This window comes from Corapipo altera, unplaced genomic scaffold (genome assembly GCF_003945725.1).
Source record: "Corapipo altera isolate COAL_440 unplaced genomic scaffold, ASM394572v1 50, whole genome shotgun sequence".
Lineage (NCBI taxonomy): Eukaryota > Metazoa > Chordata > Aves > Passeriformes > Pipridae > Corapipo > Corapipo altera.
This window is the reverse complement of record NW_020884889.1, coordinates 13218023-13244640: the sequence shown is the minus strand read 5'-3', so window position 1 is coordinate 13244640 and position 26618 is coordinate 13218023. Positions and strand designations below refer to the sequence as shown.

General features: G+C 35.9%; 1 protein-coding gene across 1 annotated transcript in view; it reads left to right on the top strand.

The window, feature by feature from the left end:
• ADAM10 (ADAM metallopeptidase domain 10) overlaps positions 1-25192 on the top strand; it is a 44347-nt gene extending 19155 nt beyond the window's left edge. Inside the window, exons 3-16 of the mRNA XM_027644107.1 lie at positions 1129-1247; positions 3200-3358; positions 10489-10592; positions 12005-12154; positions 13341-13433; positions 14045-14228; positions 16316-16479; positions 18105-18288; positions 19196-19346; positions 19636-19819; positions 20917-21025; positions 21286-21506; positions 22246-22372; positions 22873-25192. Of these exons, the coding sequence (XP_027499908.1) occupies positions 1129-1247; positions 3200-3358; positions 10489-10592; positions 12005-12154; positions 13341-13433; positions 14045-14228; positions 16316-16479; positions 18105-18288; positions 19196-19346; positions 19636-19819; positions 20917-21025; positions 21286-21506; positions 22246-22372; positions 22873-22967 (2044 nt within the window). The 3' untranslated portion in view covers positions 22968-25192. The remainder of the gene's footprint in view (positions 1-1128; positions 1248-3199; positions 3359-10488; positions 10593-12004; positions 12155-13340; positions 13434-14044; positions 14229-16315; positions 16480-18104; positions 18289-19195; positions 19347-19635; positions 19820-20916; positions 21026-21285; positions 21507-22245; positions 22373-22872) is intronic.
• The last annotated feature ends 1426 nt before the right edge of the window (positions 25193-26618 follow it).

The window sequence follows — 26618 nt, the reverse complement described above, 5'->3', positions numbered from 1 at the left end:
GACTGAACCTATATTTTGTGTATGCTTCAGCTAATTGCTAAAAAGTAATTAGATTTAATCAACTTTACACTGTGGTGCTTATTTGTCTGGGCTATTTTGCTGTTAGCACAGATGGATACTAGCTTTCAGTGTGAAGGTCAGCTCTACCATTGGTATACTGCTCACATCTGTTAGATGAAGACTGACATAGATGTAGTCAGCTTACTTTTTATGTCACAAATTGGTGACATAGCTATAATACTTCAGTTTCATGGTTGTGCAGAAAGAGAAGAATATAGGAAGAAAATCAACACTAAAATTGGAATGGGCTGAAGTTTCAACAACTTCACTGATCTGTATTTGCACAACATGTTTATACAAAATTTAAGAGAATACCAAATGAAATTCTGAAGCAAGCTAACAGTTGTCAAGGTATGAACTCATAATGTCAGGCATTTTAAAACACTGCAGTTATGTTGCTTGACCTCAATGAATGAAACTTCTGTTTTCATACAAACAAAATGTATTATGTTTCATATAAAGATCAGCAGTAGGATTTGCATCAAAGAATGTGGTGCTATAATTTGAACAAGATCATTCAATGAGTAGAGCTGTTCACATAGTTGTGCATGTAACTCTACCAGTTTGGGTATTTTTTATTAGATGCTGTTGCCCATCTTATTTTTTTTTTTTGAGTTTCAGTTGAAACTCTAATTAGCTCACCTACATTTCATTTACATTACTTAAATGCCAGCACTGAAAGTAAAATAGGTGATACTTGTTCTTATCTCTTCTGCTTCAAAGTACTGTGAAGTAAAATAGTTGCTTTTTTTCCTTAAGCTACATGTGTGTCTTCTGAAGGAATGGGAACAGGCATATAGTCCATGTCAGCATTTTAGATGTATGTGTTTAACCCAGTTTTCTGGCTTAAATCTTGTAAATTTAGCTGCCTGTATCAAAAGCATCTAAATAATCTTGCTTAAGAAAATCCTTCCAGTCTAAATCTTGTGCAGTATAAACATTTTCTACAGATAAATTTTACAGAGTCTGCAAATTGTTTCCACAAAAGTGTTGGTTAGAAGTGCTTTGTTCAGTGCTTTTGTAACTGAAGCTCAAAACCAATTTACCATCTTGTTTTATTCACTTTAGACAATTCAACCTTCGAATGAAGAGAGATACATCTCTTTTTAGTGATGACTTTAAAGTAGAAATATCAAACCAAGTGATTGATTATGATACCTCCCATATTTACACTGGACACATTTATGGTAAGTGGTACAACACTTTAAAATGGATTTTAAACAGTAGTTTTTTAATAATACATGCAGAAAATGAGTATCTGTGTGATTAGACTATTGTTAAACTTTATTAATGCATCTAGTGCATTTGAACTCCATCTGCTTTTATCCTCATGTAAGAGTTCACATGTAACAAGTGAGTATTTTATCTAATGATTTTCATATCCATAAAACTTGAAGTATAACTCTGCTTAGGAACATACTCTTCATAGAAGTCTGATGCATTAAAAAAAAGAGGAAAAAGCTGTATGCATTAAAGAAAAAAATCAGGTACATTCTTAGTTTAAAGGAATAGAAGGAATATAGAGCTACCATCATTAAGGGGAATATACCTGATTTCAGTAAATACCAAAGATAAAATTAGTTAAAAAGGAAGAATTAAGGAATTAAAAGCAGATGAAAAGAAGAGATGGATTAAGACTTACTCTGGTCCTCTGTCTGTTTGGTTTTGCTGAAGATCTTTCTTAGTGATGTCCTGCAGTTTTGAAGTGATTATTTTAAACTGTGAAAAGTTGTATATACACTTAGGGCTTCATATGCATCTGGCAGACCAATCCAGGTGTTCTGAGTAGGTCACAGGGCTTTTAGGGTGTGTGGGGACTTTTGTTGCCTTTTTTTCTTATTTTGTGAAATTATTTCAGGAAAGCTTTTGGGTGCTTTCCTTATTTTTAATGGATCAGATTAAAGAATCCATGTGAACCTACTCCCTGGGTTTACTCTACATTTTCTTTTAATCTTCTTTATTATCTTATTCAACCTAACTTGGTACTTGTAATAAAGATCATGAACAAAGTTAGAGTTCAGCAAATAACTTGTTTTGCACTTGATTCTTGATTTCCATTCAGATCAAGAGATTTCTTTCCAAGTACTCTGAAATTTCCAAAGATCTGTGGCTTATAAGTTTATTCTATTAATGAACATTCTAATAGAACATAGTCTGAAGCAAATCTGTGATCACTTGCAGATCACTTACAAATATCCAAAAATGAATGTTCTACAAAGCCTGCTTTTACTTTTTGGTGTTCTCTCCAGAGTTGTTTGGCACATCTTCAAGACATTTTTCCAAATTTCAGTATGGTGTATAAGCTTTATATAATTCTTGGTAATTGTTAATTAGGAATTAGTAGTAGTTAATGATGAGTAAACTTCTGATAATTTGATAGTGTGATTCTGAACTTTCTTTAATTGAGGAATATGTAAACAGTCTTTGAGTAATTTTTCATCCTTTGTATGGAAAAGGCTTGTTGAGATGCTGCATGTTGTAGCTGTCAGTGATTAAACTTTGACAGTTGCACTTTTCCAGATTATGACTGTTTCAAATACAGATTCACTCTATGCCACATTTAAACCTAGCTACAGTTTTAAGAGGCTTATGCTTGCAGAGAAAAATTGATGTCTTGAATATAGGTACATCTTTCTTTGAAAGCTTTCAAAGTTCAGTGTGTGCTCTGATTCTATGATTTTTTTTTTTAAATTTATAATTAGATGAAGGGATGTATAAGGACAGGATTTGGCTGCAGGATTATATGCTGTATATGTAACAGCTTTAAAATATATAATTGAATTCTTCATTATATGCTTTTAAAACATGTCATTTATGCACCTGATTGGGAAAGTGTTGAGCTTAGTGACTATGATTTTGCTATAACTGTATGTCTTAGTGCTGAATAATCTCAGTCTTAAAAAAAATAAGACAAAAACTTTCTACCAGAATGTCTTTTTGCTGTTATCCAGAATCTTATTACCCTGGAATTCATGAAGGTTTTCAGCAATTGGGAACTGGTGCAGGATCAGGATAATTGTGCATATATCATGTGTTAGCACTCTGCTGAACACCCTGGGTAGTGTGATGCTTGAATTTTGCACAGGACTGAAAGCTTTTAAAAGTATAATAAAAACTAATGCACTTTGTCCCTTAACAGGTGAGCAGGGAAGTTTTACTCATGGGTCTGTTATTGATGGAAAATTTGAAGGATTCATCCAAACTCACAGTGGGACCTTTTATATTGAGCCAGCAGAGAGATACATAAAGGACAGAAACCTCCCGTTCCACTCTGTCATTTATCATGAAGATGATATCAGTGAGTACTTCCATTTTGTACTACACATGAAATATTTTTTTTATTAGATGTCAAAACCTGTAATCCATTTGTAAGCATCAAATGAGACTTTTTCTTGTGTATGACACTGTGAATTGTGCTGTCCTGAAGTGATTCATGTGCAATTATGGTGAGAGAGATTTCTGGCAAACCAAAGTGAGTCCTCTTTATTCTGCCATTTTAAGAAGTCCTGAGCAGTCAGGGTTAAATGTGTAAGCAAGTACATTTTGTACCCAGTGGGTACATGTTTCTTTTGAAAAATGCATTTTTAAAATGATCTATACTGATTGTTCTTCCCTGTGGTCTGAAAAATAAAAGATAATAAAGGTTCAAGCCGCTGAATAATTACCTGTATCTTGTGAAGGTGGCACTTGTGTGAAATAAAAGCTTCCCCCACATGCATTGGTCACATGTCTTCAGAGAGCTCGTTAGCAGAGGTGGTGGCACCCAGTATGTCCCATTTTACACAGCAGCTGATGGAAGTGCACAGAAGACAGTACTTAAATCTGACAAGTATAGCCCCAGAAATCTAGCTTTAGTTGTAAATGCCCAGAAGGATGAAAAAGTACCATGAAATGCTCCTACATCTTCAGAACTGCTGCATCAGAGTTCTGCACTCCACCTACCTGTTTATGTATGATCAGTCTCCAGGTATAAAACAAATCAGTTTTATTTGATGCTTGAGTAACTTCATGCTGAACCTCAAAAATATTGCAATGAAGTTGTGGATTCCAAGTTTGAATCCTTCCAAGTAGGTGTTGGCAGAGAGTCAGTTTAAGATTATCTTTAGGTTATTGAAGCTAACAAACTGTCTTGCGAGCTAACTTTATGTACAACTTCAGTCTTAAAAATCAATTTAAACCACAACTTTGTTGGGCCATTGCACAAACTCTAGAAGGTTTGAGTTTGAAATCTCATTTGGAATTGGATGAGGAGACTTGTGTTAGATCATTAGAAGTCACTTGAACAATTCTGACGATGCTATACTTATAAATCATCTTCAAAGTACGTCATAATGAGACTGCATTGAGAAAAGAAATGTCAAAGAGTAGGAAGCTGGATGAGGAAAATTTCTGATTGTGATTTGGCTTTATGTATTATAATTTTCTCTGTGCTGTAAACCAGTGAGAAGCACAGGGTTATTGCATATTACTCTCCTTGATTGCTTCTCTTGTATAAATGCAGTGAAGAGAAATGATCTTTCTCTGCTAAAAATTTAGCAAGTTTGGGTGGACTTTTTTGTTTTTCACATTCAGTGGCAGTATGTGTGCTGTCTTTGAGTATGTTAAAATTGCTGTGAGTTGTCTCATTCTGTAAACATGATTTCTAACCCCAAATCAAATACAATTTCCATCATTTTAAAGAGCTTGTGAACAAGTGCACTTACTGAGTTTTGTGTACATTGTGGGCTGTACTTGTTTTCTAACTGACTCAGTGTATGTTTTCCTTGTGCTTACAAGACCCATACTTGAGAATAAACTTTACAGGGTAACATTCCATACTTTTGATTCTCAAAGAGAAGCTGCAGCACGTGCTGCAAAGCCTTGCTGGTGAAAATCAGTTCAGAAAGTGAGGAGGCAGCTTGCCTTGCTGGGTGCAGTTGGATATTACAGGGATTGCTGCTGTAGCAGGAGAGTAGTGAGGAAAAGTAATTGAAAAAATTACAAGAACCTATTGTGAAACCATAAGATACATTTTTCCTAACATTTCTGTGAATGATTTGTACGTACTTGTAAGTTTTTTATGTGTTATAGGTCTCACTGAACAGTTCAGTTCACTGCTTGATAGTGGGAATGGTGGACTACCACTTACATAGGACTTTGTGTAAATAAATCACCATCAGCTTTATAAAGGGTTTTATTAACCCTGTTGTTGAAAAGAGGGGGAGGAGGAAAGTAAGAGACATAAGGCAGTGAAGTGATGTGCCCAGCTTTCAAAGGGTGAGACAAGCAAGAAGATTGTCTCATGTCCCAGTTCCTTATGCTGTAAATAGTGAGTGACTAAAAATACTCTTCACTGTTATCAACCACTGACAGAAATAGAACTGTACCTTAAAGAAGCAGATAAATTGATTTTATGAAAGTTACTGTTGCTGTTTTGTAGAAGTGATCTCCGTTGAAGGAGTGAATGGATCACTTGGGAACTGGAGAAAGTGAATGATGAAATTGGTTCTTAGTAATGTCTTAGTAAAGTGAACGGGAGCAGGATATGTTGGGGTATTTTTAATTTTTCAGGTGCTGGTGCTTTGGCCTTCACTGTTTTTCCTCCTGAATCTAATGCATCAAAACCATCAGTTAGAAACAAAATCAGATTATCAGAGGGGATTGTCTAAATCTATCCCACATAAAAGCAACAGTACAGCGTGGCTTCCAAGTCACCAAGTGAGTGAGCACTGCTGCTTGCTCAGCGTGGTTGAAAATAGCCCCTCCTGGAGAGAAGTCTAAGCAGCACTATTTAAAAACACTCCACTCCTGTGGGTTGCTGCCAGTGCAGTCTGATGTGCCTGTGTTCTGATTGTATGGGTTCACTTTTTTCCATGGTGTCTAGATGCCTCCAGGATTTCTGTGGTCTGAAATATCTCAAGTGTACAACTACTTCTGTCTCTCTCTGAACAGTGCTTTTGAAGCTAAATTATTTTTGCCTTTCATGAGAGCTATTTTTGCACTGAACTGCAGCTCCAGAAAAACTCCCAACAACTCAAAAAAACGAAGCTTTACAGCAGCTTTAAAAATCAAAGCAAGCGTGCTAATTTGTTGTTTTTACTCTAATCTAAAGCTAACTCTGGTGAAATAGAGTCAAACCACTGGTTTGTTACACAGGACAACAGCAATAAAAAGTTCACATTTTTAACTAGGGAGAGACTGAGGTAAAAAGTCATCTTTGCTTTAATTTGGGTATTTTTTGGTCACCCATGTTTCAGCCTTTTGAAACAATATGCTTTTTAGTGCTTTTCAGAAATCACAATGCAACATATGATTAGCATCTCAATGAGTTCTTATTCAGTAGTTAAACAAAAGTTGTTTTGTAAATGGGGATTATATTGTCAACTTTATAAGGCAGCTTTTGTCTGTTACAGTGGATCTGGTGACCAGTGGAAGCCAGCCTTCTATTCACGACTTGAAACACCAGTTGAATGATTTTAGTTTCTAAACCACTCTTTGATCAAACTGTTTTATAATTTAGGGCTAGAAAGATGCAGATTGCTGTTTGCATTAAAACATTCTGGAAGCATTTCTTTAAGTTCATTTGAACTGTATTTACTTTATTTAAATACTGTTTGCTTCAAGTGTACCCCTGAGTTCATGCTGTGAAATACAAAATCTGTATTTCCTCAGATCAACAATACACAGGAAGATCCTGTTCAGACCTTCAGGAAAATTAACATATAACTGAGAACTAAAAGTGAAGTGTTTCTTAATTTTGCAAAGCCCTATCTGCTGGATGTACAGACCATTGCAAACTGCATTTTATTAATGAGAACTTGGTTTCTTTTTCATCACATTGTGGTTGTCAATTTAATAATGGTCTACTTGACAGTTTTCATGGGAGCAGAATGTCACAGACCACTTTGAATGAAATCTGTAATAAGGATTTTTTTTTTTGTATCTACTTACACTAAAATTTTGTTTTGACACTCTTGCTTTTGCTAGTATTGGGCAAATCTGTGGCTGTTGAAGAATTGAGTTTTCATCATTTTTGATGAAAGTTTGATGGCATATCCTTTTTCCAGATGCCTAAATCTAGTAATCATTAAGCAGTTAATCTACATGCTTAACAGATCGTACTTTTTACTGAGAAGTAGAAGAAAAAAATTCACATGTTCAGGAATGTCTTAGTGGAAGGTAGTACATTTTCCTAAAAGGAAAAAATGTTATTTTGAGCATCTGGAGTTGTAAAAATCAATAATTACCTGCCATCTAATTAGAATAAGACATCTTTGTTAGAAAGTATGAAATGACAAGATTTTGGGGGTGGTTTTTCGATTTGTTATCTTCTACTTTTTACTCTTTTTTTAACATTCTGTCAGGATGTACAAAAATTGAAAGTGTACAATACTGGAAAAGAAAAATTAAGTATTTCTTTTGCCTAATGATTTTCTCTAGTTAGAAATTCAAATCTGTTATTAACCCTTTCTGCTGTAGCTCTGTTGGAAAATAGTCTTCTTGTTTTTTCTCAACTCTGCATTCACTGTAAGCAATCATTTCATGGTGAAGGCAGGTGTTTTCTCCTTCTCACTTCACAGGGTTTTGGTAGAGATAGGCTAAGAAACTCTTGATCCCAAAGAGCTGGCACATCTCAGAGCATTTAAAAGCTTCACAAGAGCATGGATCAGACTTCTGTCATGTGGGTCGAAACTGTCCAAGTCATCTGACAGCATGGAGTTCTTGCTTAGCATCAGAAATTTAAAAATGGAACTGCTGCAGGGGATGATGGAAATAGGAATTCTCAAAAGATGAAGAGGGAATGGTGCCTTCACAGTGTGGGGGTAATGCAGCATTTAGCAAAAGAAAACTTGGTGTGCAACTTTCCCTGTGAGTCAGACATGGTCCAAAGTGAACTATCCCATTTCCTGCCTCCTGTGTTTAGCAAGGTGGTTTCAAATGTGTCCATGTGGGGTTTTCCAGCACATGCAAAACCTTGGCAATTGCTGTTGCAGACTGTTTCATGTTCAATGTAATGTTTTATAATTTTTACTGTCATACCTTTGAAGTGTTTCTTAGTAGATTATTACTTTTGAAGGGAGAAATATTTCTTTGAATTGCAGGCAGTCAACATTAAAAAGGTAGTTAAGGGATTTCCTAACCTCTTTGGGGAAAAAGAGAGAAAAGACAGATTTTTTTTTTTTTTGTGTAATACATTGAGAACATTTATTTCTAATACTGTTCTGACGATTATCATAATGCTACAGGGTGGGGTTCCTGCAGGAGTTACTTTAAAGGTAGGATGGTTTTCTGTAGGTGAAATGTGAAGGAAATGTGAAGGGAAAGGCAGGACTGTCCATTGCTCCTGCCCCTGGATAACCTGCTCTTGTTGCAGAGATAAATAGTCAGGGGTGTGAAATTGGGGAGTAGGTAATGAAAATTTTCATTAGAATGAAAACAGATTTTTTTTTTAATACTATTATGGGTGGAAAAAAGGGTGGTGGAGATAGAGAAGGAAAAATCATATTTATAATCCGTTGCTTGTAACTCCAATCTGGTGATATTAAACAGGATCCCCAAAATTACAAAGTGACCTCAAGAGAGCATGGTGCTTTTTGTTTCATATTGGTTGTAGCCAAGTCAGTGTCCCACTACCTTGCTTGAGCAAATTGGTTGAGGTGACTTACAGTAAGAGCATTTTTTTCTCTTTTTCTCTCTTCACTCTCCTGGCACTGTGCTCTGTCTAACTGTGCCTGGAGGAATGTGATGAGACAGCAGTTCAAAAATGGCATTTGTGTGGTGGGAAAAGTTGAAACTAATATGCAGAAAGTAATTAAATAAAATTACAAGGTAAGTTGTATATTGAAATAGTTTAGCAGCATCATACAATATGATTGCAGGGAGCAGGAATGAGAATCAAAGATAATTAAAGGCAGCTGTCAGATGACACCATATCAGAGTCCATACTCCAAGGGGGCATCTCCACAGAACCAGAGGAAGTCCAGGGTAAAATCACATGAAATGCTTATAAGGTGGACAGCAGGTCCTTGGTGACAGGTCTTAGGCTTTATAGATCCATTCTTACGAGTCTTCTGTTTACTCTCTGAATCTGGATCTCCACTCTTTTTTAAAAACAAACAAAAAAACACCAAAGAAAAATAAAAAATGAACCTGCTAACAATTCCTGAAAACAAACCTCAGTAAAGTTTACACATTTCTGACAAAACCCCCACTGTTGAGATGATGCTAAAACTGTGGTTTGCCCAACAGAAATGGAATTATTAATTATTTAAATCTGTGGGTCCCATAATCTGTATTCCATTCTCTCTTACTTGAGCACCAGTTTATAATGGGATCCAATGTGCAAAGAATCTGAAGGGACAAGGCCTCCTCAGTGTTTCTCATCTCCAAAGGAAGCTTCTGCAAGTACAGGTTGCTTACAAATCTCTAATAGATCCTAACCTAACCAAAACCTAACTCTGTGTGTCTGAAGCACATTCACTTGTGCAATAAGATCTTCACTGGCAAGCATTGAAAGAATTGCCCTTGTTAAAGAGGCATTTGTATGATATTCTCCCTCAGCTAGTTTGGATCTCCACCATGTTTAACTGATGTGTACCCACATAGTATGGCAGTTTTGTTTTTGAAATTTAAACAGTTGGCTGCAGGAAGGAGGAGTTGAAAATGTTTCTTTTCAGTCTTTTTTTACTTTGCCAGTGAAGTTTTCAAATCTACCCGTAATTTTGTAATGTGTAACTCTGAATTTCAAATCTGCACACATGCATATGTACATGCACACACTGATCTCATCCTTAATTGCACTGTTTACATTCCAGAATGGAAATCATGCATTTCACCTTGTCAAGAACATTGGTAGCAAACTCATAATTCTGAATTGTAGATTTGAGTTGAAAACCAAGGATCACCAGCATTTTGGTTCTCATGTGTTGGTAGTTAAGTGGCATAATGTAAAAAAATTGTCAACAATTCTGTGGAAGATGAATAAAATAGTAAAACCCTCTAAGAATGTTAACAAGGTTTCTTAGTTTGTTTACTGAGTAAAATAAAAACCCCTTTCTCTATCCAAGCAGTCTTTAGTATACTTGATCTCTGATAGTTTTCCATTGTGATTTCATTTTTTGAATGCTACTGTTAGTTCAAGCTCATGGGTACAGGTGTGTAAGTGATGGTTCTTGTTCCTGTGTTAAGACACTGCTCATCATATTTTCTTGTGTCTGTAAGAAAACAAAGTTAAGAAGCAATTGGAATTTTGTTTTGTTTGTAAAAGTAAGAATGTATCTTAGTAGAAATGTTTAATGAAAAAAAGCTGCATAAAGCTTGAATCTAAGAATGCTTCCCTCAATCCACATGTACAATAGTGGACACAAACTGAATAAGCTGCAGTGATGCAGCCATATTTTGGACTTCTGCTCGGAATTTGAAAACTCAACCTGGCCTTCCTCTTTTTAGAATATCCACATAAATATGGACCACAAGGAGGTTGTGCAGATCATTCAGTATTTGAAAGAATGCAGAAGTACCAGATGACTGGTATAGAAGAACCAACAACAGAGGTACAATACAGGCTAATGGATTATGTTGATTAGTAGTTAGTGTGATAACTTCCTATTTCTTGTATGTTGTCTCTTTTACTTTTGGTCAGTCATCATCCTTCCACATTGTGAGATACTTAAATTATTGCTGGAGGTTTCTTATTAACGTAATTTTTGTAAATTCTTTTTCTCATTGCTTCTGTAGCAAAGATGTGTCAGGTTATAGCCTTAGTGAATCCTACATGATCTCAAATTTTTCAACAGTTAGGATTTTTGAATGGCTGTGGAAATCAAGCTTAAGATGAGGAATATACTTTATTGCCATTGAGAAGGAAGATTGATCTCCAAGAAATATATTTGTTCTAAAGAGTAGTAACTTTTAGATTTTCAAGTTATGTTAATGTAACACACTTGGGATATCTGAGTGCTTTCAGTGGAAAATTAAGTGATATGAGTGGGAGGGTCTTATTAACAATATTCTAAGAGTGAAGGGGTTACAGCTGCAGATTACCTGCTGTGAGAGGTGAGTGTCCTGTGGGAGGAACTTGTGCACTTGTTTAGAGTCCTGCAGTGGTTTTACCTTCAGGTTTGCACCATGTGTCATGAAATATTTTTTTCCCAACAATTTCCAACAGTAAGTTACTGAGATTCTCTTAGTTATGTTCTGAACTGTTCCAAGTTTTAGCATAATTTTGTGGTGTCAGTTAAATACATACCAACAAAACTATGCGATATGGATTGTTAAACAGCATCAACAACTTAAAGTTTATTTAAGCTGTGACTCCAGATATTATCAATATTAATACACAATTCAACACTGGTAACAATAGCATGCTTTCACAAAAATTTACTTGTTAAACTTCATGGAGAGAGTGGACCATCAAGCAGTTAGTGCTGTAAGGCCCTTGTGTTACCAGGTACCACTCTGACTAGCCAGCATCCCCTTAACTTCATGTTTAGTGTCCCATTTGTTCCATGCTGAAGTGCTTAAACATTTCTGTTTGCTGAGGTAGCCAACTAAGGTAATTACAATTTGAAATAACTGGTGTTAGGGAAGGTGCATTTTAAGTCCCACCAGTGCTGATTTTTTTTACTAGTCTAACACAGTTTGTATATCTTAAAAAAAGGATTAGGAAAAGGAAAAATTCCAAAGATCACATGAATGAAAAAAAAAATCTGTTTAACGTTGACTGCCTTTTGTAATATAAAATGAAATGCACAGAAGTGTTTTGCTAAGATTTCAGTAAAAATACTTGAAAACTTAAAAACATACTTAATTTGAGATTCATGCAACTTTCCAAGTTCAAGAAAAAGAATGGAAGTCCCTTTGTATTAGCAGAGGATGTTTAGCAAAATCCACTGCTGTTTTTAGGTGATCTAGTGCAGCATGTAGATTTACAAAATTCATGTGTTCCTTTCCTGTGTATGTGTAGAAGCCTTTTGAAGAGCCTAAGAATGATGGGCCACAGCTTTTAAGGAAAAAACGTGCCACTCAGGCTGAGAAAAATACGTGTCAGCTGTATATTCAGACTGATCATTTGTTCTACAAACATTATGGAACCAGGGAAGCTGTAATCTCACAGGTATTTCCAGTCCCTTTGGTTTAAATTATCTGCTTTTCCTTTGTTTAGTTCTCATGAATGTCATGTAACTTATTTGTGTGTATTTTTACTTATTTACTTTAGATGTCTTATTTCATTTGTTAAAGTGATCTTGATGTTATTGAAGTGGCTTTCTTATTTCACTAAAAAGATGCTGTTTCTGTGACAAAAGTCCCGGGCACTTGTGCTTCCTTTGGTTTTTAGTGGCAGCCGTGGTGTTTAGCACCTCTGAGCAGCACTTGCAGCCTGACTGTTCTCAATTCATACTCAGGAAAATAATACTTCCTGAAGAGTTCTGTTCTGTTTGACAGCCTGCCAGACCTCTGTTTTAACACTTGCACAGCCTTCCCTTTGAAACTTTAGCTCAAACCACTGTAAACTGATGGTGCTGAGATCTGTTCCTGCAGCATCTGATGTAGTGAATGGTTAAAAAAACAGTGGCAGCTAAAAGCAGATGCTTTTCATTTGTCAATACACTATTAACTGGAAGAAGGGCTGGTTTGATTTGGTGTTTTTGCTGATAATTTGCTGAAAATGTAGCTAGCATGTTAACATATTTCTTGAAGTCTAAAGTTTCACTGCCACTTGCAAATCTGACTTCTACTATTTATTCATTAGACTGTACATACACAATTCAAGTAACATTTTTCAAAGCTCTGAAGTTACCTTCAAAGTCAGGTTTTTAATGAGGTAGCATTTCTATGTGCTCTTAGAAAAGATAAATGATTAGTTTTTTCACATTTGTGTTCTACCAGAAATGAGAGAATAATGCTGTAACAAGTAAATTTTTTTCTCCAAAAAAGAAATGCAGTGCTTTGAATACAATTTCAACTGCAGTACTGTCTTGCCATAGCAATGAATGAAGGAGTGTTACAAAGAGGTATCAGAATAGTTGATAGAATTGTGTTTAAAAAGTAAAAAGAGAAATGGCAAAATCCTTTGGTGTTATCTGGCATGGTGGGAATGCAGATACTGTAGTAGTAACTCCTGGTTATATAGTGACTTATTTCCATTATTTGCCATCCGCATTTGATTAAAAAGGCCTGTTAGAGTTCCTACAGCACTGGACCTTATTGTAGAAGTCTAGGCCTTGCAACTGTGGCTGTTCAAGATAAGCTATAGTGTAATGCATGGATCTTTGAACTGTGGATATTTTTGGTTTTGACAGATATCCAGCCATGTGAAAGCCATTGACACCATTTACCAGTCCACAGATTTTTCAGGAATCCGTAACATCAGCTTCATGGTGAAACGAATAAGAGTAAGTTGTACTGGAAATCCTTTCAGCTCCCCTGATAATCCTTAGGGGCTGTATTTTTCAAATGTCCTGTTCACTTGTACTTATTTGTTGTTTTATAATAGTTCTTTAACACAAGCGTCTCTGTAGTAAATATGCCCTAAACCATTTATTTGGTTTTATTTTAGTGTTTGTTGTCAAAAGCCCACTGCTTCTTTATTAAGCTGTAGTCAGTTTTTTTATCAATTTGCTTGTGTTTCAGCAGTGTTGTTGTGTGGTGAATGAACTGTATTGCTACTCCCCAAGAACACTAAAACACATAATGGCTATCCAAGTTGAAAGTTCCTTGTAAAAAGTGATGATTTAAGAGGACAAATATAAACTTTTAGGTACTGAGGGGGAAAAGCAGAAGAAGGAAATAAGAGAGTGGGGATTTACTACACAAATGCAATTCTTCATTTATTGAAGAACTTTGTTTTCCAAATATTGGGGCGGTAATTTGTCCAGGCTTACAAATCTTAAGCAACATCTTAAACTATGTAACATACCAAGGTATTGACAGCAGTAATCCTCTTAGCTGGCACGTGCAAGTGAAAATGAATCACGTCTTACAGTTTGTTTCAATTTACTTTCAGATTAACACAACCGTAGATGAGAAGGACTCTTCCAATCCCTTTAGATTTCCGAACATTGGTGTGGAAAAGTTTCTGGAGCTGAACTCGGAGCAGAATCATGATGATTATTGCTTGGCCTATGTGTTTACAGACCGTGATTTTGATGATGGAGTCCTTGGTCTGGCTTGGGTTGGAGCCCCTTCAGGTAATTGTTCACAAACCTTCAGAGCTATGAAATAAGGTATTATAGGTAGGTACTAGAAGAAAGGTAGAAACCATGTCCTTTAAATTGACAGCAAATACACAAAAAATCTCCTGACCAACCTTTCCCATTTTGATTAAGTATGGCTTGTTTATTTTTTTTCAATCTATCCTGTGTCACTTCAGCTGATATTTCTGTATTTCTGATGAGCAAGATGTGAACAATGAAGGAAAACTATTTTTTTTACATAAAGGTAATATTACTTGGATTGCTTTTTATTTATGACAAGTATTAGTGATCAGTAAAGTGACAGATGAAACAAGTATTTCTGCTCTATATAAGCAGAACTTAGAACTATGCAGTTTGAGTTTTGTAGAAGAACTACACTGCAGAACCCTTAGGTTTTCTAGGTAGTGCTGAAAGTATTTTTTTTTGTTTAAATCTTTGAGATCTTGTTCTGGGAGATAACAGAATAAATATTGTGTGGCTCTTTTTGAACTGATTCTCATTAGTTTCAGTCTACTTGTGTATTTTTGGTCTAAAGTATGTCCCTTGATGTAAAAAGATCAAATAATGGTCTTCCTGTGTGTAGCATCTCAAGATATTTGTCCTCTGTGTATTGGCTTTATAAGCTATATTAGTTCTATAAATGATATATTTGAAAGTTGTTATGCTTTGAATTCGAATAAATACAAATTCATTCATTATAGCTCATCACAAGTTCCAAATTGTAGACGCTTTCACATAAATCAAAATCAGAAATTGAGAAGGAATGATCTTTCCTTGTTTCTTCCCTTAAGTGATTTATATATAATAACAAATTAGGCTAAAGAGAGCAAATTCTGTGGGATTTTGCAAGAGACTGAGAACATTATTGAGAGCTTTAACAGAATTTGAGTAATTGGGGAAGAAACATGAAACCATTCATGAGATGTAGCTATACATTATAACCTCACTTTGTTTACAGCTGTACTTTGCTCTTTGTAGAGTACTGGAGCTATATAGAAAACTGTTGTGAGATGACAGTCTCAGACTTTTATTTTAGAAAACTAAAAAGCTCAAATAAGTATCGTTAGGGTATTCAGGGTATGTTAGAGGAACCTGTGTGGACTAACCTTAGTGACTGTGGAAGAACCATAGGAAAAATAATGCACAGGTGGCCTGTGGAAATGAGAAACAGGGTCTGTGTTGACCAACCTAATGTACAGACTGAGCAGGCACAGGATGAACTGGATTGTGCATTCCATAAACACTGCTTCCATAACTAAATTTAATTGAGAAAAATTAAGTTACTTTGAGAGATTTTCATCCTTAACACACACACTGACATAGGTCAAGTGGGATGTGTTGCTAAAATGAAACTATTTCAGAAGGGAAACCTTTTTTTAGGCACCATTTTTAGACACCATTTACATTAGCAATAAAATAGCTGAATTTTAGAACATTGATGATGCTTCAGTACAAACCCAAGTTATGGGAAAATTTGGTGAAATTAAAGTAAAAATGATTAGGCTTTTCCAAATAGTAAATGCGATGCGCTTGACTGTTGACCTTTTAAACATGAGTCTCATTAAGTGGCACATCAAAAGCATTTTCAGCTTTAGTTTGGAGTGAAAAAATGAGGCACTTTTTCTGACAATGATACGTAGATAATCTTAGGAGGCACTTTTTGTAAATACTCTTTCTATGAGAGAGGATCTCCAGCAAACCTACTGTGGATTTTTTTATTCAGTGAAATCCAAATGGGATGTAGATTGTGGTGAATCTGTATTGGCCCTTGCACCCTGCTAGTCTTGTACTACAGGTATGATGAAATAAGTCCATGCAGTGAAAGCCCAAAATAGCTCTTAATAGCTATTCTAAACCAACTAACTTCTTGTGTAAGTGTATCCAGTCAGTGTTGAGAGCATTAGTGTGAATAAATCTAATCTACTTTCAAGGTTGTGCTATTATTAATTATACAGCAGAACTGTTAGTCTGTAAACCTCCACTGAGGAGAAAGACTGTTTGTTGCTCTGGATGTCACCAGAAAAGTAACACAGTACTTCTTTCCTTAAATGCCTAACTGGTGTACTTTTGTGTAAATGCAGGGAGCTCTGGAGGAATATGTGAGAAAAGCAAATTGTATTCTGATGGGAAGAAGAAGTCTCTGAACACTGGAATCATCACTGTCCAGAACTATGGCTCTCATGTCCCTCCCAAGGTTTCTCACATTACTTTTGCTCATGAGGTTGGGCATAACTTTGGTTCACCTGTGAGTATTACTGTTGATCTGTTAACTCCCTTCCAACCATTTCAAAGGGCATGATTTACAAATGGAGTTTTTACTTATTATAAACAAGAAGAGTAGAATCCTGACTCCTGTGTGCATTTGTGCACACACAATGTATACAAACACAAATGGATGGCCAAACTGTGATCTTTTGTGAGTATTTGACAACACTGGTGCAACAGTGGATTTTGAGAAGTGTTTGTTTATTTTAGTTCAATCCCTTACAAAGAGACTTTGTTATTATTCCATATAAGCTTCCTTGTTTTTTATGAAGACTAGGGTCATGCACATCTTCTAAATCTATTTCAGTTTATCCTGGAGAGGAGAAGAATCAATGCAAAATTGATTAAGATGATAATCTATTCAACAAATGAAGATAGAACTGGCTTGCTTTTATGTTCAATTATTTCATACTTAGAAGTTTAGCTAAGAAAATTGTAGAGAGAATTAAGATACCAAGGAGAATGTTTTGGAGTAGAATTGTTTCACCATCATCTAGGGATGCGAACTTTTTTTTGTGGCAAGATGAAAGCATGAGGCTTTTAGTTTTGTTGAAAATGAGAACAAAGTCTTCTGGTGTGGGACTTTTTAAATTTATTTTTAAACTTTTAAGACTTTCTACTCTTGGAAGTAAAATGAAATCCAGATATGACAGGAATTTACTGTTTTTCCAGAACAGTTACTCACATATGAATGCTTTCTTAACATACCTTGAAAAATCCCTAGTACCACTGCTCTGATTAGGACAAACCTTCCAAGTAGAATTGAAAATATGGGCACATGAAGCTGAAAAACCAATCCCACTGAGTGAAACATCTTGGATCAGCCTGAAAGATGGGTCCACTGATTATACTCTTAAGTTGCATTTGATCCTGGCAAATACAGGAACACGCATTTGGTTCTACCGAGTTACAATAAATTATGTAGTTCATGTTGAAAATTTTAAAACCTAGGTATTTCTTTTGGAGATGTAGGTTGTATTTCTGGGAAGCTGGGTGCATCAGAACAGCATTGGAGTTCCTCTAGCGCTGAACAACTGAGTGTGTTGTCAGTCTGCTGGTGGTTGGACAATCTGCCAACCTGGGATGCCTTTCATCCCTCACTCTGGGGGTTGTAGAGGTGCAGTCACAGCCAACAGAGACAGACTCCTGCTCTGTTTTGGAGTTCTCCTTGTACCTCCCTGAAAACAAACAGAAAGAATGGATTGCAGTTTCTCTTAACTCCTCCTGCTTTTATTCAACAGAATACTTATTACCCTCTTGAGATCATAAAGCCACTCTTTTTAGGAGATGGCACCTCTGCCGAGTCACTGTTCGTTCTGGGACATGCTGTTGGGGGTGTACATTGCCAAGAATGCAAATAAGCTAAAACTTAAGAAGTTAGATACTTGCTGCTGTTGTCTTGGAAAAAAAAACATTAACAAAACAAACGGAACACAAAAACAAACCTTGGTTTTATATATATACTTCTTGTATTGCAAGAAATCTTAGAGTGTAAGGTAGTGCTTTATTTTTATTCTTTTTATTCTCACTGTGTTAGCACCACCAAATCCAAGTTACTTTTGCACCTGTTGTGATAGAGATAATTGTAAAATGTTTGTTTTGCAGCACGATTCTGGAATGGAGTGCACTCCAGGAGAGTCCAAGAACTTGGGACAGAAAGAGAATGGCAATTATATCATGTATGCAAGAGCTACATCTGGGGACAAACTTAACAACAACAAGTTCTCTATCTGTAGCATTCGAAATATCAGCCAAGTTCTTGAGAAAAAGAGAAATAATTGTTTTGTTGGTATGTATTTAATCAACCTGAAGGCAGAATGATTGAGCTATTACTATTATGCTTACTTATACATTTATTTTATTTATTTTTATTTTACTTTTTTATCTTAATCATTAATTTTGATTTCGTTTACTGAAAGATTCTGTTAGTAAAGAATTAACTCTGAGATCTCAAGTACTGTTTCAAGTTCTGAGCTGCCCAGTACAGAAAAGGCATATACTGGAGTGAGTCCAGCAAAGGGCCACAGGGGTTATTAAGGGGTTGGAGCATCTGACATATGAGGAGAGGCCAAGAGAGCCTGTTAAGTCTGGAGCAGAGAAGACTGGGGGAGGCTCTTCTTAGTCTTTATAAATGCCTGGTGAGAGGGAGTAAACAGAACAGGGCCAGAGTGTTCTCAGTTATGTCCAGTGAAAGGACTAGAAGGGAAGGAGCACATATTAAACTTCAGGGAGTCCTATTTAGACATAAAAAAACCCCAAGGTTTTGTAGGATTTTTTCTTTCTGGAGTCTGTGATGTGTGAACTTCCACAAATTTTGAGATATTGTGCAGTGATAGGTTTGGATTTTGGAGTAATAGTAGTTCACCCCAGTGACATCAACCTTTGCCTTAAGGTGCTCTGACTATTAAAGGAGTGCAGGAAAGGACGTGGCTCCCTTGGAGACTCAGCAGAAAGCTCGTTCTTAGCACTCCCACTGTTACCAACCAAAACCTTTCACTCAGAGCTTAAAGTTCTGTGAACTGTAGGAATGACTAAGCTGGGTGGCAGCAGTACTGCAAGTTGACTTGAGCCCTGGTCTAAAGTCCATCTTGACCAGGCTTTTTCAGTCGTGATTGGCTGGATGCTTGTTAACGTTTATAAGTCTGTTTGCGTGTTCTTTGTAGTGCTTTGTACATAAATATACTGGCATTTTTCAGAGTCTGGGCAGCCCATCTGTGGTAATGGACTGGTTGAACAAGGAGAACAGTGTGATTGTGGATACAGTGACCAATGTAAAGATGATTGCTGTTTTGATGCAAACCAAGCAGAAGATAAAAAATGCAAGTTAAAACCAGGCAAAATGTGCAGGTATTGTGCATGTGTGTTACAGTACACTTTAATTTTGGGCATTTATCGGGAACTTTAACTGGTATTTCAGAATCTGAATCCATTTACCTGCTTTTTTTCTAAAAGTAATGACTTTGTTTCAAATGCCTTATACAACGAGTGAGAAGTCCCTAAGCATAATTATGCCATGAGAAAAATTTCACAGTTTGATTAGCACAAATCAGAAATATGTTGAGTGTTTGAGTAGGTTTCAGGGTTCTTTTGCAATTGTTCATGTTTTTTTCTTGCCATGCACATTCTCTGTTTGCAGCCCCAGCCAAGGCCCCTGTTGCACTCCCCAGTGTCGTTTCAAAGACAGGACGGAAAAGTGTCGGAACGATTCTGACTGTGCAAAAGAAGGAATGTGTAATGGTTTCAGTGCTCTCTGTCCAGCATCTGACCCCAAAAAAAACTTCACAGAGTGCAACAGGAACACCCAAGTTTGCATAAATGGGGTATGGTTTTTACTGCTCATGTTGTTTGTTGTGAATCAGTATGATTTCAATGCTTGCCGGAGAACAGTACGAGCTCAGTCTGTTTTTCAATATAAATGTTTGATTTATTGGTTTCAGGCAAAATAACTGTGAAAGTACACCAAGTATTAAGACATAGGTAACTAGTAGCAATGTAGCTGTACTATTTGAAAAGTTCCCTTTAAAGTTTTTTGTAAAAATCAGGATTATGGAAGTGTTTTATTTTCTAGTTCCACCCTTTCATTTTTCTTCAGTCTTGGTCAAGTAATTTTGTTGCCTCAGAAAATTAGATATGCTGTCAATACAGCTTGAATTTGTTGTATTGAAAATACACAGTTGCTCCAGACATGCACATGTAGCACTGGCGTGCAAACATATAGAATTATTCTGAACTGCCATTAGTTTTTTGGGTTAGAGAGACCATGGCAGTTGCTATGAAATATTGATGGGAATTCTCTTTTTGAGTTAATTTGTATTTATTTGGAAGCAGAAACAAGCAAAAATCATCCTCTTAAAGAGCTGTAACTTGTGTTGCTGTAAGTCTGTTTTCCACAGTCCAGGTTTTTAATCAAATGCTGCTTGTCATATTTTTTCAGCTAATGTATAGTCATTAAGGATAGAGGAATTGTCTTTATATAGTTACTGATTTTGAAACAAGATAAAAAATACACTGAGGTTTTTATTTGAGTTTGGAGGATTCTCCCACAGGGAAATTAAATACACAGTCTTTTCTGCCATTAATTTTTATTATTTTCTGGGAGAAAATATTTGTGAAGACATGTGTTTGGTTTATTTTTCCAACCATGGTTTCGAGTGGTCATGTTTCAGTGTGAATTGTGAGTGTTTTGCAAGGTACTCTGTGGCCATAAAAAAAGATAGTGTTAAAAAATAGGGTAAATCACCTTTTAATAAGTTATTAAATATGCCAAAACATTGAAACTGAAGCAATTGCTTTTATTGATAAGCATCTTTAGACCTACAGTAAGGCTTTCAGATATTAAAAATTAATACCTTTTCTGATGTCAGCGTGCTTAAAAGTGATATTGATTTTGGTGTTCTTGTGCTTTTGTCTCCCACAGCAATGTGCTGGCTCTATCTGTGAGAAGCATGGCTTGGAGGAATGTACATGTGCTAGTTCAGATGGCAAGGATGACAGAGAACTGTGTCATGTCTGCTGCATGAGGAAAAGTAAGATTTGTCTGAACTGTAAACTCAAATAATGCACTGGGTGTCTGAGGAAGCTTCTCATGGATTGAGTTTTTAACTTGAGAGCACACTGATCTCGTTCATGCTTGATTTTAGATAGAGATTGCATTGTATTTGGTAGGAAATACACAATATATTTTGCATTTTTACAGATAAGTAGAAAAGCATTTTGAACAAATGGTGGTTCATGCACCGATGTCTTAACACAATAATGGTTTGATTAAGTTGTATTCACTTTTCAGTGGACCCAGCTACGTGTGCAAGCACAGGCTCCAGCCAGTGGGAGAATTACTTTCATCTTGAAACTATTACTTTGCAACCTGGATCTCCCTGTAATGATTTCAAAGGCTACTGTGATGTGTTTATGAGGTGTCGACTGGTAGATGCTGATGGCCCTCTAGCAAGATTAAAGAAAGCAATTTTTAATCCAGAACTATATGAAAATATTGCAGAGTGGATTGTGGTAAGTATATTTTTTTCTTTTTTATATTACAAGTCTAATGCAAAATGTTCTTGTTACTCAAGAATCACAGCTGATAAGTGTTGCTGTATATACACAGTGCTTCAGCATTCTTCAAAGTATAATTAGTCCTTGTTTGACTAGTTTTGCTGTAAGCACCCTCAGTGCAGCAAATAATTTTGACAGATTGAAGGAAATGGAAACAAACAAATAATCAAGTAAATATTTTGTGTTAATACCTCTATTCATTCCAGTGTCTGTTTTGGTGTGTTAATGTTCACATTTTTAATTTACCGGTTTTTCTTGTTTTAACAATATTTGAAAACTCTGATTTCTTTTAAGTAACTAATTATTTTGATCTTTAGCATTCATTATTTTCATTGTGCTGGATGACACTATCCTAATAATAAACTGGAAGGAAAGCTACAGCAAGACACCACTGTAGAGCTGCATAGTCGATTTTGTGCAAGCTGTTGGTTGTTTTAGGCTTATATGGCTGTTGTAGTGAATCTTCTGTGAAATACTCTTCTGATATTAGAATGGATCTGAAGCATTTGGGCTTTTTTGTGAGAACTTTGGGGGCATATTTCTTTCAAGTGTTGTGGTCACATGTTCTTGGTGATGTTTCAGAAAAGCTTTTTGATGATTTTTATAACACAGAGGAAAGCCCCATGCAATGTCTTCTGTCTCTTGTGCTTGTGTGCCAGCCCACAAAGTCTTTTCTTTTTGTTGTTTTTTTTAGGCTTATTGGTGGGCAGTGTTGCTTATGGGAATTGCATTGATCATGTTAATGGCTGGTTTCATTAAGATATGCAGTGTTCATACTCCGAGCAGTAATCCAAAGTTGCCTCCTCATAAACCACTTCCAGGTGAGTATACCAGATAATTAAATTTATAGAGAAATGTTTTATCCTCAGCTATTTTGTTTTAAAGGGAAATTGTAGGTGTCCCAACCTACAGTTCTTAGTCTGGAGCTGTGAAACTACAAATGGAATTGATGCCAGTGAAACAATTCATAAAAATCTAATTCTTGCCTCATTTTCCTCTAACATAATATGCATATCAAAAGACAGCTTTGAAGACTTTTTCTGAGTCAGAGTTCCTTTCATTTCCTATTCCATGCTACATTCTGTAAGAATTGACCTGTTTAAGGAACTACTGTTGAGACACTGAAATGTATTCTGTAAGTACTCCTTGCAGTTAATCATCTGTTTAAAACTTCGCTGGTCTGAATCTGAAGCCTTCCAGAAAAAAATAGTTATGTCTGATTCACATGGCCTGGGCAACTCTTCTGGAAAATAACTTGGGTTTGTTTGTTGTTTGTTTTTTAAAACTAATTTTTAATAATGGGTGCCTTTCTTTGCAACAGGCACTTTAAAAAGGAGGAGACCACCCCAAACCACTCAGCCCCCGCAGCGGCAAAGGCCCCGAGAGAGTTATCAGATGGGACATATGAGACGTTGACTGCAGCTTTTTGCCTTGGATCTTCCTAGTGCCTACAATGGGAAAACTCGCTCCAAAGAAAACCTAATAAGTCATTGTCCCCAGTCTTAACTCTCAAAAATCGAAGAGGAAAAAAAAAAAAAAAAAAAGCATGATATGCCCTCAAAACAAGTGGAAGTGGTTAATTTTTAATGAGCGAATCTTCCAGCTCGCAAAGAAGAAAAGTGGGGTTTTTTTCTTGCGTATTTTTGGTTTAGTGGCACAAAGGCCTAGCATATCATGATTCTTTCCCCCTTCTGTGCTCTTCAGTGCTGCATTTTTTCTTCACTTGCAGGCAAATATGGCTGTAGTAAAACTTTTACTCAAGAATTGAGGAAAATATCTATTTTTCAACTGCCAGACAAGGCTAGGAAGCTAGACCACCTCAGCATTGGAGACATTACTTGTCAATGTATATACATTGTTATATGCAGACATGTATTTCTAACGTACACCCGTACTTGTGTGCAATTGTAAACAAGAGAATTGCAATATGGATGTTTCTTTGTATTATAAAACTTTTCCGCTATTAATGAAGAAATTACTGTTTAATTGACATACTCAGGATAACAGAGGATGATGGTGTGTAGTGGTCAAGGATCCTGTGATGCTTTACACAGCAGTTTTGAATCCAATCACACTTTTTTTTTTATCATTTTCAAAGTTGTTTCAAGCTCATTTCGTCTTTATCCAACAGCTGCTAAGACACAGCAAACAAGATTGGATGGTCTTGTAGAGATATAACAGGTGTTCTGCAAACTTTGCAAGTGTCAGAATGTTTCAAAAATGTTATATGTAAGTGTCTTTCGTGTAGCTCAGCATAAATATTTTTAATTTGTCTGATTATTCAGTTAAATAATGAATAGTTAGATGAAATATTTCCATGCTTTGTTAGAAAATTCTGCCTGTTATTCAACTTGTTTTAAAAATTGCAACCAGTTTATTTGGGCTGTTCAGATATTCTTACACTATGGTAATTATGTTCTAAGGGATGTGGAAAGAAAGAAAAGCTGTATTTTTTTTTTTATTTTCTTTTTTAATTTATCAGGTATTTGGATAACTTTTCAGCACGATACTGTTGATTCATAACCACTAAAACAGAGTGATTTGCCTGGCTACTGTGGCAGAGTTAAAATTGTAGTTAGGACTACCAATTTTCCCACATTTTATACCAGTTGTGAAGTTCAACAGCACAATGTCCCATTCCAGAGTTTTTCTTACGAATGTAAATAATTGGCATTTTTGAAGATGAAACAAAAGATGTCTTAAGGTGCTTACTGCTATGCAGGAGATGAAAGGGGGCATTACAAAACGTTTAAGCTTGTGATGTATTTATTGCTTGTTTTCCAAAAGCACCAAGCTAATTAGAGATGCAAATGGCTATAATTTGCCTGGCTTTGCTTAGGAGAAAATTTACTAAGGGTTGGACAGGCTTCCTTTGTTTGGGTTATTTTTTTGTTGTTGTTTCATTTTGGGGTTTTTTTGGTTTTGTTTTGTTTTTTAAGAGTATAAGGTTTACACAATCATTCTCATAATGTGACGCAAGCCAGCAAGGCCAAAAATGTTACAGAATATAATGGAATCTCTTCCTTGTAAACTTGTACAGTATGTGGTAACTTTTTCAAAATACAGCTTTTTGTACATGGTTTAGAGACAAATTTTGTACATGAAACCCCAAGTCCAATAGACTATATAAATAATTCTAAATGATCTTAACTAGTTAGAAGTGTATGTAGTTGCTTTTAAGTCATTTTAAATACATTTGTTTTAAGACTGTGCAAAGATTGGAAGTGGGTTTGCATTTCTAAAATGGTGACTTTTATTCAGCAAGAGTTCTTAGTAACTTCTTGAGTGTGGTAGACTTTGGAACATGTAAATTTTTTGCCTGTAATGTTATCCTGTGGTAGGATTTTGGCAGACAAATGCTGCCCTATTTTATTTTGAGTCTAAGTTAAATGTTTTCTGAAAACAGAAATGTGCACTGAACTCTCCACTGCAAGTCAAGATGTGGTAAAACTGAAAGCAAGTTCAAGACAATGAAAAGGAAATACTACTGTCAATTCATGTCCACTGTGTTTTATACAGTATCTTTTTTTGTTCACTTTGGAAATTTTTACTAAAAAATGCAAAAAATAAAGTATTGTGCAAAGATATGTAAGGTTTTTTGAAACTTGAAATGCATTAATAAATAGACTTGATGAAATCATCTTCTGAAGATCCACTTACTTGTTGAACCCTGAAAGCAAAAAGGATACACAGATTCTTCTTCTACTTAATTTTTGGCTTTTACTGGAAAGGGGATGTCATACCAAAAAGTACTTTTACTACCTCTGCTCTATCAAAGTGCCCCTCTCAATTTTAGCACATGTAACTACATGATAAGAGTACATGTGTTTGTGTTAACCTGTGTAAGGAAAACCCCAAAGTTAACTTTAAATTACTTAAATGATCACAGACATAAAACTTTCTCTGTTCTTACCTTAAAAATGCAAATTAGTTGCTGGTAAGGTATTCAAGCCTGGCAGCACAGCTCCTGAATGATACCTTTGGAAATAAATCTATATTTGAAGAGGAATATTGGAATTCCCATGCAGTGCTCTGAACGTACAACCGATGGATAAGACTTACAGAAGGAGCAAATATGCTTTTGCAAGGTGTTTTAAAACTGCTAAGCTGGGTCTCTGTGCTTTTGTGTGTGTTGCATGGCTGATTTAAGTGATAAGACTGCTTTGAACAGCCAGGTCCTGCCAGTGAGGCTTTCATTCTTTGGGCTGTTTGTTGAGAGTGGCCTGCTAAGACATCTGTTTCCCTGACTGAGCAGTGCACACTTTGATGTTATCAAAGCATATTCAGAGTTCCTTCCTCACAGTGCTTCCCTACCACCACCCCACATGACTGGGTTTTTTTTTTATAAAAGTACTTCTCTTGTAGCTAGATAACTCTGTCTGTGCAAAAGGCATTTAAAGAAAATCACTTAACAGAGCCCTTCTGCAAATCCATGTCATAGGTGCTTACTAGATTTGGTGGTTTAAATCTCCCTAGGAATGGAAACTATAAAGGTGGAAATAATGCCTAAACATCTAAAATACAAATTTCACATGTATTTTAAATATATTTTAAAATATAAGTGAAACAAATTAATACATAGCCAGCTGTAATTTTTCTAATAATCCTTAGTTGTACCTGTTAATTTATTCATCTTGCATTTCTTAATGTTTTAGTCATTAAATGTATACATTCACCTCGGGTGTAGAAGCATATACAGCATAGTGAGAATGATGTGAGTGTGAGAAGAGCATCAAATTCCTCTTAAACTGTGAAACTTCATTTATACCATACAGACTATAACTCATTGATATAGTTTGCCTTTCGATTAACGTTCCAATATTTCTTTTAGGAAGAACACAAAAGGGAAGAGGTTTTTACTTCTGAATACTGGAGGTTCATTATCACAGAGAGGTGATTAAAAGGCCAGCAGTCATTCTGTCATTCTGAGCTGCAGGAGGAGGCACCTGGTGGCTTCCATGGTCTCCAGTCAGTTGTTTTGGAGTGAGACAGGGATGATTCCAAAGAGCACAAAGTAAGGCACTTGAAATTCTAGGGATGATTTCAGTGCTACATTCAGGCGTTGTG